General features: G+C 36.5%; 1 protein-coding gene across 11 annotated transcripts in view; it reads right to left on the bottom strand.

The window, feature by feature from the left end:
• ERC1 (ELKS/RAB6-interacting/CAST family member 1) overlaps nt 1–14,584 on the bottom strand; it is a 561,256-nt gene that overhangs the window by 408,050 nt on the left and 138,622 nt on the right. For all 11 annotated transcript variants that reach the window (XM_044228946.1, XM_044228950.1, XM_044228948.1 and 8 more), the window contains one exon: nt 869–1,036. In XM_044228946.1, the coding sequence (XP_044084881.1) occupies nt 869–1,036 (168 nt within the window). The remainder of the gene's footprint in view (nt 1–868; nt 1,037–14,584) is intronic.

Here is a 14,584-nt window from a genome sequence, read left to right as displayed (position 1 = left end):
AGTCCTGGGATCGATCCCCGCATCGGGCTCTCTGCTCAGCAGGGAGCTTGCTTCCTCCTCTCTCTCTCTCTCTCCCCCCGCCTGCCTCTGCCTACTTGTGATCTCTCTCTATCAAATAAATAAATAAAATCTTAAAAAAAAAAAAAAGAAATCAAAGAAGATATTAAAAAGCACATGGAAACAAATGAAAATGAAAACACAATGGTCCAAAACCTCTGGGATGCAGCAAAAACAGTTCTAAGAGTAAAGTTTATCACAATACAGGCCTATCTCAAGAAGCAAAAGAAACTTCAAATAAACAACCTAAACTTACACCTAAAGGAACTAGAAAAAGACCAATAAACAAAGCCTATGGCGGGCAAAAGGAAGGAAATAATAAAGCTTAGAGCAGAAATAGAAACTTAAAAAATATATATAGAAACTTAAAAAAAAAAAACAGGTCAGTGAAACTAGGAAGAGCTGATTCTTTGAAAAAATTGATAAAATTGATAAACCCCTAGCCAGACTTATCAAAAAGAAAAGAGAAAGGACCCAAATAAATAAAATCACAAATGAGAGAGGAGAAATACAACATCACAAAAATACAAACAATTATACAGGAGTATTACTGAAAACTATATGCCAACAAATTGGACAACCTAGAAGAAATGAATAAATTTCAGGATTTTAAATTATCAAAACTGAAACAGGAAGAAACAGGAAATTTGAGCAGACCAACTACCGGCAAAGAAACTGAACCAGTAATCAAAAATCTCCCAACAAACAAAAGTCCAGGACCAGACGGCTTCACAGGGGAATTCTACCAAATATTTAAAGAAGAATTAATACGTATTCTTCTCAAACTATTCCAAAAAACACCACACTTTACCTTCTTCTGAAGAACATTAACCTTCCTCTCTTTCACATCCAGCATGTCCTTGAGGTCATGTATCTCTCCAGCTTGTGTCCCCTTCTCCTCAGCCATATCCTGAATTTGTTTTGTCTTCTTATTCAACATAGTCTCCTTCTCTTCCAAACGCAATCGGAGAGCATCCACCTAAGAATGTGACATTTTTTACAATTGATTAAACGAAAAGAAAGGAACGTAATTCTTCCAAATACTTGTGTATAGTTGCCCAAATGATATTTATATAGTAAACTTTCATTAGAATGATAAAATGCCACTCTAAATATAAATATAGCTATTTAGAAATTAAATCCTAAAACCTATGAGCACTTTTGTAATAAAAATAAAATTTACATTAGTTAAATATACCATGATACCAGGATAAATAGATCTGAATCAAGAGACAAAACTGAGAACTGTCATAAAGAAATTGAGTTTTGCCACTTCTACTGGAGGCTTTAAACAGATTCCCAGGCCCAGCCACCTGAGTTCTGATTCAGTGGGTTTGGGGCTCAGGAATTAGTTTTTCTAACAAGTTCCCAGTGATGCTACACTGATTTAGAAAATCTAAAATTAGAAAGAAAACCATAAACATCATCAAGCATGACACTCGCTGTATCACATAATAGAAACTAGAGGTAGAATACGATGCTTTTGAGACCAACAATCCCATAATGCACTGTGACATCATGCAAAGGAAAGCAAAGGTCCACTTTCAGGCTCATAGACTAGTTAGCTAAAGTCTGGCATCAGTAAACTCTATCCCCCAGTTTAATAACAGCTTTGACTAAATAGAATGTTTAAATAATTAGAAATCTAATGAAATCAAGTAAGTCTAATGACAGTACTTATTTTTAAATCCATTCGAAGCAAATTTCATTAAGCATACTCATACATCAAATTTATTTTGGGTTTTTGTTTTTGGGTTTGTTTGGGTTTTTTTTGCTTTTCCACTAAGGATTTACAATTCAGCAAACAGTTATACAATTATAACAAAACAGAGAGGTGGATTTCTTTCATCTTAAGACAGTGTTTTTCAACAGAAATATAATGTGAGTCATATATAAACCACATATGAAATTTTAAACTTTCTAGGAGCTCTATTACAAAATAAGAAAGAAACAGATACAATTTTAATAATACAACTTATTTAATCTATCTAAAATATTATCATTTCAAACCCATAATCCATATTAAAAATAATCAATTAACTATTTTATTTTATATTCTTTGTTTCATACTAAGTCCTAAAAGTCCAATGCATATTTTAATTTTTATATTTATATCATATCTCAATTTGGATTACTATATTTCAAGTGCTCCATAGTCACATATGGCTGGTGGCTGTAACACTGAAAGTGCAAATCTAAGATACAAGTATATTTCTATAAAACATCCTTAATCTTGAACTTGTCCTATATTATTTTTCCTGGCTGTCCGTAGATTAACCAACCCACAAAGAAAAAACCGGTAACATGGGTAATGACTCATATTTAGAGCACACCAAAACTCTCAGGGAAAATCTAATATTACATCTAAGCTGTAAGACGTCTTAGAACCAATACCGTGTGTATGGTAGTACTCACTGCTAAGTACTATGCAAAATTGTCCTACAAGACTAGTCTCATTTGAGACTCTATAGTTAAATCATTATGTACTTACAGATTATCTTGGACTATGCTGGAAAGGGAAAACATGTAAATAAACCAAGTTTCATTCTGCTAAACTACACTTCTATCAACCATTTCAATACCACTCGTCCCACCAAACCAGATACTGGGGAAGTAATCTTTGTAAGTTCCATTTATAATGCTTCACCACAAGTTCTACCATGCTCCCTCAATAAATACTTTCCACTTCTGACTTTCCTCTATTCTAATAAATGATATATGGTAACCTTGTTATATTCTGGAAAGGCCCACCTAAAAATTTCCAAACATTTAAATTCTTATTTCTGAAACCACCATTTTCTTTCTTCTATACCTACTAAAACTACTCTTCGTGCATAGCATTACCTCTCATCTCTCATGTCTTTTTCATCATTCATCCCTATTCTGGTTTGTCTTTTCTCCCAGCCTCAGCAATCCTTTCCAACACAGTGTCTTATCATCTCCCTTCTATTTTAGTCATACTTATTTTATAAATCTTTACTTCTAAATTAAATGGTTTTCTTCATTCTACCCTTAGATTTCTGAACCTTTCTGCATATAGTCACGTATATGCTTGCCAACGCTATATATAGTATATTAAAAATCCTCCCAATTCTGTCTTCAAGCATTGTATCTTCTTCACTTGCATTCTCCCTGTGGACAACTGCACTTTCCCATGGCAACCTGGGAAACTGAGACTTAGGAAAGACAGATAAAAATAAGCAACAGAGTAGGAATTTAAGATTAACTGGTCTGTCTCCAGATCCTACAATCTCAGCGACTAATTACATACTACCCCACAAAGAGCTAGACAAAAAAAAGTAAATATGATTTCATATATATATGAAATTCTAGAAAATATACACTAATTACAGTAATAGAAAAGAATAGTAATCAATCAAGGGTTGCCTGGGAAGAGGGAGAAGGGGAAAGTAGTGAAGAATATCAGGGAAAAGCAAAAGATAAGGATTACAAAAAGGCACAAGAAAATATATGGGGGGCATGTTCATTATCTTAACCGTGGTACTGGAAGAAAATACTTTTAGGACACAGAGGCATGTAAGGTTTCATGTTTAAAGAAACAGAAAAGATGTATCGTAAGAAAAAATAGTGGTAAATCCAACTCTGTTATAATTTAAAACTTTGCATCATGATACCATTTCATGGTGTTTGTGTTATTTTTTTATCTATATTTCATGTGCCTAAAACAGGTCTTAATAGCAATAATATTAAAGAAAATAGATGAATATTTACACTTGCTTTAAAAATGTAAATATTTTATAAACTGACAAAATTAAGTAAGATCCAATACTGAACTTCAATTTTTTAAATTTATGACCATTTACAATCCCTCAAAAATATTTAAATATCTAGGTATAACAAAATATGTAAAGTATCTATATGCTGACAATTACAACTAATAAAAAAGACCTGTCTAAATGTGTTCTTTCCTTGAATACCTTATGAAATACATGTCAAGATAGCTAGCCTACTTAAAATTTTCCTCAGGGACATGGAAAAAGAAAAGATAAAGTAATAAAAGATAAAAGTAATAAAGTAATAATAAATGTTTTGCTGACAAACAGGAGAACTAAAATAAATCAAGCCCAGTGAATCCACGAGATGTTACCACTAAAAATGTCCAGTTTGGGTGCCTAAATTCAGCACTAAAGATCTCACAGCAAGAATTAAAATCTAGTGCAAAACAAAGATGAATGATGTGATTTCCACAGAGTTCCCCAATAGCCCTTTCTAAAGTGCATGATGACAAAAGTCTTTACATTTCCTTGGTTTTTCTTCACCAACCTATTAAAATCAGAAACACTCTACCATGCAAAGAAGCAAAAAGGTCCACAAGACAAATGTCAGAACTGAATACAGATTCAATTTGGAGAAAAGGACTGCTACCACAGAACAAGGACTTTTGTGGAATATGAAATTCAACAACCAGCCTACTTAAGATGCCAAAAGAGCCAACTGACCCTTATCCATTTGGCATTCAGGCACAGCTCAACTGGCCTGCGTGGCTACTAATCCTATTTGACAGTATCAGATTTGGTTCCTGTTAGCTGAATCCATTACAGGGCATCAGTCACGGTTATTCAAGAGGGTGCTTACTGAACCCACTGACTCTTCTGCACAGTTAAAGAGGTCAAAGTCTTAGCAAAGTATACATGTCAAAAACTTTAAAAATAAAAAAATCCTATGCTAAATCATTTGTGCCTAACTTCTACATTCTAATTTGTATTCTGTATACTGTATATCTTACTTCTAACGTATCTACCACATATCCCAATAACCTCAAGCAAAAACCAAACTAACTCACCAAAAAACACTTCACACAATATTCCCAAAGTGCATTATTAAATTATTTTTATAAAGACAAAAAGCCCAGACATTTAAACTTATAGGTAAGTCTTAAATGCCTAATTTCCTTGTCTCTCAGTTCTTCTCTGCATTAATTTCAAAAAATGAAATGTTTTCCATCTGTGGGTAAGGAATCAGAATAGAGCAGGAATACATCCCTGAGCATTTCCAAATGTTTCTCATTCTGATAGCACTAAAGTCCCATAGAACAATAACTGTAAGACCTCTTGTTGCTGCTTCTTTACCAAGAGTACCTAGATGCCCTAGCTGCATGTTTACATTAGATCCCTCACTCAGTAAAGTGACCTGTAAATGTGCCAGTGCTAACCAGTCATAAATACCTGCATGCCATTTTGAGGGAATGTCAGGTATGAGACCCACAGGAATTGGTGAGTGAAAAAGGCCAAAAATGAAAACTCTTGTTTTCATCTTACATCTTACATCTTCAGTGTAAGAGTAGCTGGGAATTCAGTCTTTCACATAAAAAAAAAATCTCATATCACAAATATTAGGTACAGAAATTACTCAAGTCCATACTCTAATTACTAAGTGATTTTTTCTTTACTAGTTATTTAATCCATACTCTCTTTCTTGGTCTGCTTTTTTTTTTTTTGTACAATACAGAATTTAAATGTGCTGGTCTGGAGATCTAAGATAAAAATAACCACAAAACCCACTCTGCTACTACTACTAGATTAATTGCTCTGAATTCTACACTGATCTTTTTGGTCAGTAGTGAGCTAAGTTCATAGCACAATTTTGCGTGGGGTCCATATTTTGCAAACCACAAAAAAAATATTCAGGAAAGCCCCTCAGAGACTAGCAGGACACACAGTCATCACCCTAATACCATACCTGGCAGGAGGAATAAGACCTTGTTTATTCAATTCAAATGCATGGAAGAACAGCATCCACCTACCTTGCCAAGAGTCAAGGTCTGTGGCAAGCAGGTTATGCCAACTTCAACAAAAACAGAAGTTTTTCTCTGTAAGATTTTTCTACCAATGGACATGAGCAGAAAAATGGCTACCTTGCTCTTATGGCCTCTCACTTCTGAGCACAAAACTATTATTTATCTTAAGTTATCTTAATCTTCTTTCATTTTACATCAATAAATACATCTATCTAAATACACATGAGCACTAAGAATTGCATGGATACCATGGCTTATTTCCTATAACTCCTAACTTGGCTTTGCCAGTATGTTTCACTCCTCTTTAAATCTCTGACCCCACTGGATCAGTTTTCTTCACTGGATCCTCTATCATTTTCCCCTCCTCATGTCTTACTTTAGTAACTTCCTCTGCAGAAACCAATTCAATCCTAGGCTTTAACCACCACCTCCATAATAACAACTTCCTCATCTTTATTCCCAACCCCAACAGTACAAAAACCTTGAGGTTCTAACAAAATAATCTTCCTAATCCAGATCTTCCACTGAATATTTAGTTTAGAATAAGATTTTTAAAGAACCTTTTCTTTTAAAGAACCTTTAAATATCACCTAATGTGGTCCAACATAAATGTAAGTTAAATCTTTTGGTATTTATTATATTACTTTCTGTATTTTTTTCCTATATTTGGCATTATTTCATAAAATTTTAAAAAATTAATAATCTAAACAAATTTTGTTTTTTTAAAAGGTTTCATTTGACAGAAAGAGAGACACAGCAAGAAAGGGACATAGGAAGCATGGGAAGTGGGAAGAAAGAGACCTGCTTCTCCCTGCTGAGCAGCGAGCCCAATGCAGGATTCTATCCCAGGACCCTGAGATCATGACCTGAGCCAAAGGCAGATGCTTAACAACTGAGCCACCCAGGTGCCCCTAAACTCCTCATTTTAAAAGTGATGAAATCAACGCCCAAACTGAGTGATTTGCCCAAGATCACTAAGTATAATTTCCTATCACCATATTTCTCATTGTTCTCCTCTAGAAAAGAGGCTGAATGAAGAGCATTGGGCCATGGGATTGACAACATCCACAAGTAAACCTTTTTAAAAGGCTATTTTGACAAACTGCACTGAGCTCTGTTTGAAGCTTCCTACCTGACAAAAAGTTGAAGAGCTCAGAAAAATATCAAAAAGGCCAGAGTTACAGATGTGCTATTCTACAGTACACAGTACAGTTTATCAGTACTTTGCACACCAAAAAAAAAAAAAAGAGGCTACAAATTTAGACTTCAAAACCAATGTCAATATTGTCTCCACCCACTTTACCCTGAAAATTCATAACCTTTGTAAAAATCATGTTGATTCATAAATAATCAAGTGTTTTAAAGACAACATAACAATGGTACAATGTATACAATAACAAACTGTATTCAGCTATGTAGTCACAGTAGAAACGTTATATTGATCTCTGCAAATCTGATAAAGCAAGACAGCCATCATAGTTCTTCGACCCCGACCCCTCTATGCCGACACATATGTAACACTTCCTTATTAAACCTTATAGCCCTCTCTGTGTGGAACCGTTCGAATCACAGAAAGAGACAATATCCTCCTTAGAAGGACCTTTAACAGTCACCTGATTCAATCTTTCATCTAAATCCCAGGTCTCTATATCCCCTTTAAACAGGCTTCTCTAGGGGTGTCTGGGTGGCTCAGTGGGTTAAAGCCTCTGCCTTCGGCTCAGGTCATGATCCCACAGTCCTGGGATCGAGCCCCAAATCAGGCTCTCTGCTCAGCAGGGAGCCTGCTGTCTCCTCTCTCTCTCTCTGCCTGCCTCTCTGCCTATTTGTAATCTCTGTCTGTCAAATAAATAAATAAATAAACAGGCTTCTCTAGTATTTGAAAACCTCTAGTAAAACCCAGGTACACAGTTCTTCTCTAGAGGCTGCCCATGCTCTGCTTTTACCAGGCATAAAAGGGATCTCTGATCTCGAAGTTTAAAAAAATATTTTTCTGTAATTTTATCGACTGGCCCAAGTTCAACCCCTCAAGCTAGATGTTCTTCCACATAACAGCCATTCACATACATGCATCTATCATGTACTCCCAAAAGCATTTCTTTTCCAAGCTACCCTTCAACTATTCCTTAATATGCCATGGTTTCAGACTCTGCGTCTAAACATGCTTAAATATACCAAAGCCCTTTAAATCATTATACCCAGAATTCAATATGTTATGGCTGATTACCTCACCCTTACACTTACAAAACAACTGAAGATTGCATATGTTTTTTTGTTTTTGAGGGGGTATTCTGGCAGCCACTATACAGATACTGAAGAATTACTGAAGTAGACTGTTTTGCTTTTGTCAGATTTTATGGGTTTGGTTGGGATTCTTTTGTTTACTGGCTAGTTGTTTTGTTTTTTTTTTTAAGATTTATTTAACTATTTATTTGAAAGAGAAGATGACATACACAGTAGTGGGGGGAGGAGCAGAGAAAGGAGACAAGCAGATTCCCTACAGAGCAGGAAGCCCGCCTCCCACCTTGATCCCACCCTGAGATCATACCTCAACCAACTGAGCCACCCAGGCACCTCTACTGGCTAGCTTTTTTTGGAGAAAGGGAGGGAGAGAACCCTAAAGATTTTTACAGTTATCCTATTAAATTTTTTATACTGCTTGGTTTAGACATTACTCTGCTCTTTAAAGATCTTTCAGAATGCTAAATTTCTTATCTAACATACACATTAACCCCCATATTTTTTCCATCCAATTCATTAATAAAAATATTTAACGAGGAGGAGTCAAGTTTAGAGAATACATAATACCACCAGAAACTTTAACATAGGTTACCATACATCATTAAACACCATATTTGGGGAAAAGTCATTTTATAGTTATGAAAAAACCTATAGTTATGAAGAAACCTAATTATCACCTTAACTAGCTTACATTTCTCCATCTTACTTACACTGCCTTGCCAGTGCCTTGAAGAGGTAAAGGTCTACTATATCTCTCATAAATTCCCGATCTTCCAAAACTAGAAATACTGCCAAAGAATAATATAAAATTAGCCCTAGATGACCTAGTTTTAATGCTGACTTTTAGCGATCACCATTTCCAATTCAAGGCCCTCCAACAATTCTACCCTAAAATAGCACTTAGGAAAAAAATTAGGTGCAGAGATGTGGGAATCTTCTTTGCTCTCCTGTTTGAAAAACAAAGTGACATTTGCTCAAAGCCATCTCAAAAACTGCTCTCATCTTCATGATTCCTAAATGATCAATAACAGATTAGTAATTTTATTTTCATCTGGCCCTAACCAAAAAACAAAACATTTTATAGAACTTCAGAGATTAAGGAAACTTAAAATGTAGACTCTAATTCAATAATTCTAAAGTATGACTCAAGATTTTGTTTCCACATTTAATGCAAACCCTATCAAAATACCACCAGCATGGGGCGCCTGGGTGGCTCAGTGGGTTAAAGCTTCTGCCTTCAACTCAGGTCATGATCTCAGGGTCCTGGGATCCAGCCGCACATCGGGCTCTCTGCTCAGTGGGGAGCCTGCTTCCTCCTCTCTCTCTGCCTGCCTCTCTGCCTACCTGTGATCTGTCTGTCAAATAAATAAACAAAATCTTAAAAAAAAAAAAATAATAACACCAGCATTTTTCACAAAGCCAGAACCATCATAAAATTTGTATGAGATCACAAAAGAACCCAAGTAGCCAAAGCAATCCTGAAAACGAAAAACAAAACGAGAGGCACCACAATTTCAGATTTCAAGCTATGTTACAAAGCTGTGATTATCAAGAAAGTATGATCATGGCACAAAAACACACATAGATCAATGAAGAGAATAGAAAATCCAGAAATGGACCCACAACCATATGGTCAACTAAATCACAAAGCAGTAAAGAATATCTGATGGAAAAAAAAGTGTCTTCAACGAATGGTGAGGAAAAATTGGACAGCAACATGCAGAAGAATAAAACTGGACCACTTTCTTAGACCACACACAAAAATAAATTCAAAATGGAGGAAAGACCTAAATGTGAGATAAAAATATTCAAAATCCTAGAGGACAACACAGGCAGAACCTGTTTGACCTCAGTCATAGCAATTTCTTACTAGATACACACATTGCCAGAGGCAAGGGAAACAAAAGCAAAAATGAACTACTGGGACTTCATCAAGATAAAAAATGTCTACACAGTGAAGGAAATGATCAACAAAACTAAAAGGCAGCCTACAGAATGAGAGAAGATACTTACAAATAACATATCTAATAAAGAGCATCTACAATCTAAAAGGAACTTTTCAAGCTCAACACCCAAAAATCAAATAATCCAGTTAAGAAGTGGGCATAGTCTACCACCATACCACCCTGAACGCACCCGATCTCGTCTGATCTCGGAAGCTAAGCAGGGTCGGGCCTGGTTAGTACTTGGATGGGAGAAGTGGGCATAAAGGGCGCCTGGGTGGCTCAGTGGGTTAAGCCACTGCCTTCGGCTCGGGTCATGATCTCGGGGTCTGGGATCGAGTCTCACATTGGGCTCTCTGCTCAGCAGGGAGCCTGCTTCCCTCTATCTCCCTCTCTGCCTGCCTCTCCGTCTGCTTGATATCTCTCTGTCAAATAAATAAATAAAATCTTAAAAAAAAAAAAAAAAGAAGTGGACGTAAGACACGAATAGCCACTTTTCCAAAGAAGACACCCACATGACTAACAGACATATGAAGAGATGCTCCACATCACTTGGCATCAGGGAAATACAAATCAAAAAGACATGACAGGGAGCCTGGGTGGCTCAGTCAGTTAAGTGTCTGCCTTCGGCTCAGGTCATGATCCCAGGGTCCTGGGATCAACCCCCACGGCACGCTTTCTACTAAGCAGGAGGCCTGCATCTCCTTATCCCTCTGCCTGCCTCTCCCCCTGCTTATGCCTGCTCTCCTTCTCTCTCTGTCAAATAAAGTATTAAAAAAAAAAAAAAAAGACAATGAGGTATCACCTCACGCCTATCAGAATGGTTAAAATTAACAACACAAGAAACAACAGATGCTGGCAAGGATGCAGAGAAAGGGAACCTTCTTGCACTGTTGATGGGAATGCAAACTGGTACAGCTACTCTGGAGAAGAATATGGAGGTTCCTCAAAAAGTTAAAAATAGAACTATCCCCCAATCCAACTACTGCACAACTAGATACTTACCCAAAAGATACAAAGATACAGCTTCAAAGGGGTACAGTCACCCTGATATTTATAGCAGCATTACCAACAATAGCCAAACTATGGAGAGAGCCCAAATGTCCATCAACTGATGAATAAAAATGATGCAGTGCACACACACACATACACAGAGGGAGAGAATATTAAAGCCATGAAAAAGAAAGATATTTTGCCATTTGCAATGATTGGGATGGAGCTAGAGTGTATTACGCTAAGCAAAGTAAGTCAGTCAGAGAAAGAAAAATACAATACAATTTCCACATACATGGAATTTAAGAAACAAAACCAATGAACATATAGGAAGGGGGAAAGAAAGAAAAAAGGAACAAAAAAAGAGAAAAGAGACGAAAACCGTAAGAGACTCTTAATGACAGAGAACAAATAGAAGGTTGATGGAGGGATGTGGGTGGAGGATGGGCTAGTTGGGTGACGGGTAATAAGGAGGGCACTTATTGTGATGAGCACTGGGTGTTATATGTAAGTGATTAATCACTAAATTCCATTCCTGAAACCAATAATGCATGTACATTAATGAATTAGAATGTAAATAAAAATAAAAAGATGTTGTTTCAAGTTCTTAAGTGAAGGGAGGCCGCTGGTCTTTGAATCACACTTCGAATAGGTCTCTTGAATGTTTTCTTATAATTTCTCTTTTCACACATCTTGGGCCCTCACTTTCATTTTTCCACCACTAAAATACACAGCCTACTCCTTTTAGTTCTATGATAGAAAAGACAACAGCAATCTAGATGCAGAATTTCACCTGCTATATCATTTAACAACTCTATACCAAGAACCAGAAGCAAATGACAAGCTCAACCTTTTATGATCTTCCTCCGAAAGTCTTCTCTTTTATTGGATAACATCAATTATTTTGAAATTTTGTTATTTTTTTTAAAGATTTTATTTATTTATTTGACAGAGAGAGATCACAAGTAGGCAGAGAGGCAGGCAGGGAGAGGAGGAAGCAGGCTCTCTGCCAAGCAGAGAGCCCCATGCAGGGTTCAATCCCAGGACCCTGAGATCATGACCTAAGCCGAAGGCAGAGGCTTTAACCCACTGAGTCACCCAGGCACCACTGAAGTTTTGATATTAATGGTATTGTTGTTATATGGCCTATGCCAAATTCTTACATTGATATTTGATTTTCTTTTCCTGTCACATTAATCTCCCTTTTCTACTACTCTCTCTTGAATCTCACTCCTTCTTTGTAGAACAATTTTGTTTTCAGCAGTTCTTTATATGTGATCCATAGGTAGTAAACTATCAGTTTGTGTTAGTCTGAAAAAAAAAGTCTTTATTCTACCTCCACTGATGAATAATAGTTTCACTGGATTCAATTATGTGTTGCCAAAGTTTTTCACTAAATTTGAAGATTCTACTCTACAATATTCTCTCTTGCTCCTGTTGTTGCTCTTAGAAGGCCTGCTGCTGGCCTGTTAATCCTTTGTAGGTACACTATCTTTCCTCTCTGGTGGTTTTTAAAATCAGTTTATCTGTGATTTATGGTGGTTGTGGATATCTTCCTGCTCAAGAATTATTTGCTCCTAAATTGAAGGTCCATTCCTATCATGTAATCAGAAATACTCTCAGTAATTACATCTTCTAAAATTGCCTCCCATTCCCTCTAGCCTCCCCTTTTGAAACTCCCATATATATGTTAGATTTCTATTTCAACACACTTCTCTTTAATTCCTATCTCTTAACATGCCTTATTGCTTTTTGGATATAACTTCTCAGATGTATCTTTCAATTCATGAACTCTTCCTATAGCATTCTCTCATCTGCAGTTAAACCACTATACTATTCTTTCACTTTAGTTATTAGGTATTTCGTACCTAAAACACTTTTTTGGGGGGCCTGGGTAGCTCAGTGGGTTAAAGCCTCTGCCTTCAGCTTAGGTTATGATCGCAGGGTCCTGGGATTGAGCCCTGCATGGGCCCCTCTCTGTTCGGCAGGGAACCTGCTTCATCTTCTTTCTGCCTGCCTCTCTGCCTGCTTCTGATCTCTGTCAAATAAATAAACAAAATCTTTAAAAAAAAAAAAAAAGTTTAAAACACTTTTTTGTTCCTTAACAACCTGCCTGGTATTATTTGTAGTGTTTTTTCCTTTGCTCATATTTTAAATCCTTCCTTCATATATTTGATACTGGAGTATTTACTGAGCCCTAAAAGTACATGCATTAATTCATTTTACTCTTAAAATACTCTAGAAGGTAATGTTATTATTCTTCTCATAAATAGGGACATTAAAGCACAAAAAGTATAAACTTACATAACAAGTAAATGGCAAAGCCAAGACTAAAAGACACTGAACAACTAGAGCTAGTGCTACCTTTATTACATTGGCTCAGGTTTTCCTCTCAACAGTCCTCAAACAACAGCCCAAGAAGCTGTATCTTCTCCATTCTAAAGAGTGCGCCTATGCTTACTACTCCATCCATTATTTTAATCATTTCATTTATGGTCTCATTCTATTACCCAATGTTCCTAAGGGTCTAATCACTCTATTTGTTCTTACTTCTGATATTGGTTTGGGGTAGATTAAATTCCACAGGTAATTAAGTAATTTGGGATTGCAAATTCATTTAAGCAGAGCTCTCATCTATGGGATTCTGTATGAACTAGGCTAAAATCAGTGTTAACAGCAGCTGTGCAGGGACACCTGGGTGGCTCAGTGGGTTAAAGCCTCTGCCTTCGGCTCAGGTCAGATCCCAGGGTCCTCGGTTCGACCCCCGCATCGGGCTCTCTCCTCAGTGGGGAGCCTGCTTCCCCCACTCTCTCTGCCTGCCTCTCTGCCTACTTGTGATCTCTCTCTCTGTGTCAAATAAATAAACAAAAGCTTAAAAAAAAAAAAAAACCCCAGCAGATGTGCATATACAAACTCAAAGCTTATGAGAAGATACCTTTCTTCTGACCCTAAGACCAGGTAAGTTAGTTTCTCACATTGTCAACTAATAGTGTAGAAGGAATATTTTCTAGTCCACTTATTCCCAGGAAAGTCCTGGATTTACACAGGAGTATCAGTTTCAAAACTCTACCCCATTTAGGGCCAAGGTCTGCTATCAACATGTCACCATTAAAATCTAAGTCCCTCAGTTACCAAAAAGAATAACCCTTTATAACATCCGTAGTTTAGAATCTTGCTGACAGATGCATAGTGTTGGAAGGGATGGGGAAAAACAGGGACATCTGCCCTGCCAGAGAGATCTGCCAAAACAACTCTGAGAATCAATGTGGTACATACACCATAACCAACACACCTCACGGTAGTTACATAGTCAGAATTAATGCTTTCAAACGCCTATCAACTTGAAGAAAGAACTAAATTACTCATAATCCTCAATTCACTTAGTTCTATTGTTGTCTTATTTTATTATTTTTCCATCCACATCCAATATCCACTCCTCATTCAATACACATCCATTCTGTGTGTGATGTTACTAAATGTGCATATAACTTAGAAATATAGAGGTTTATTTTTATAGAAATAAGCCTTATTTATATAGAAATATAGAGGCTTATTTTTAAGCCTCTTTAAATTTAAAAATATGTACGTATTTTTA

The sequence above is a fragment of the Neovison vison genome, chromosome 12 (genome assembly GCF_020171115.1).
Source record: "Neovison vison isolate M4711 chromosome 12, ASM_NN_V1, whole genome shotgun sequence".
Lineage (NCBI taxonomy): Eukaryota > Metazoa > Chordata > Mammalia > Carnivora > Mustelidae > Neogale > Neogale vison.
The sequence above is the reverse complement of the archived record's forward strand: the minus strand, read 5'-3'. Positions and strand labels throughout refer to the sequence as shown.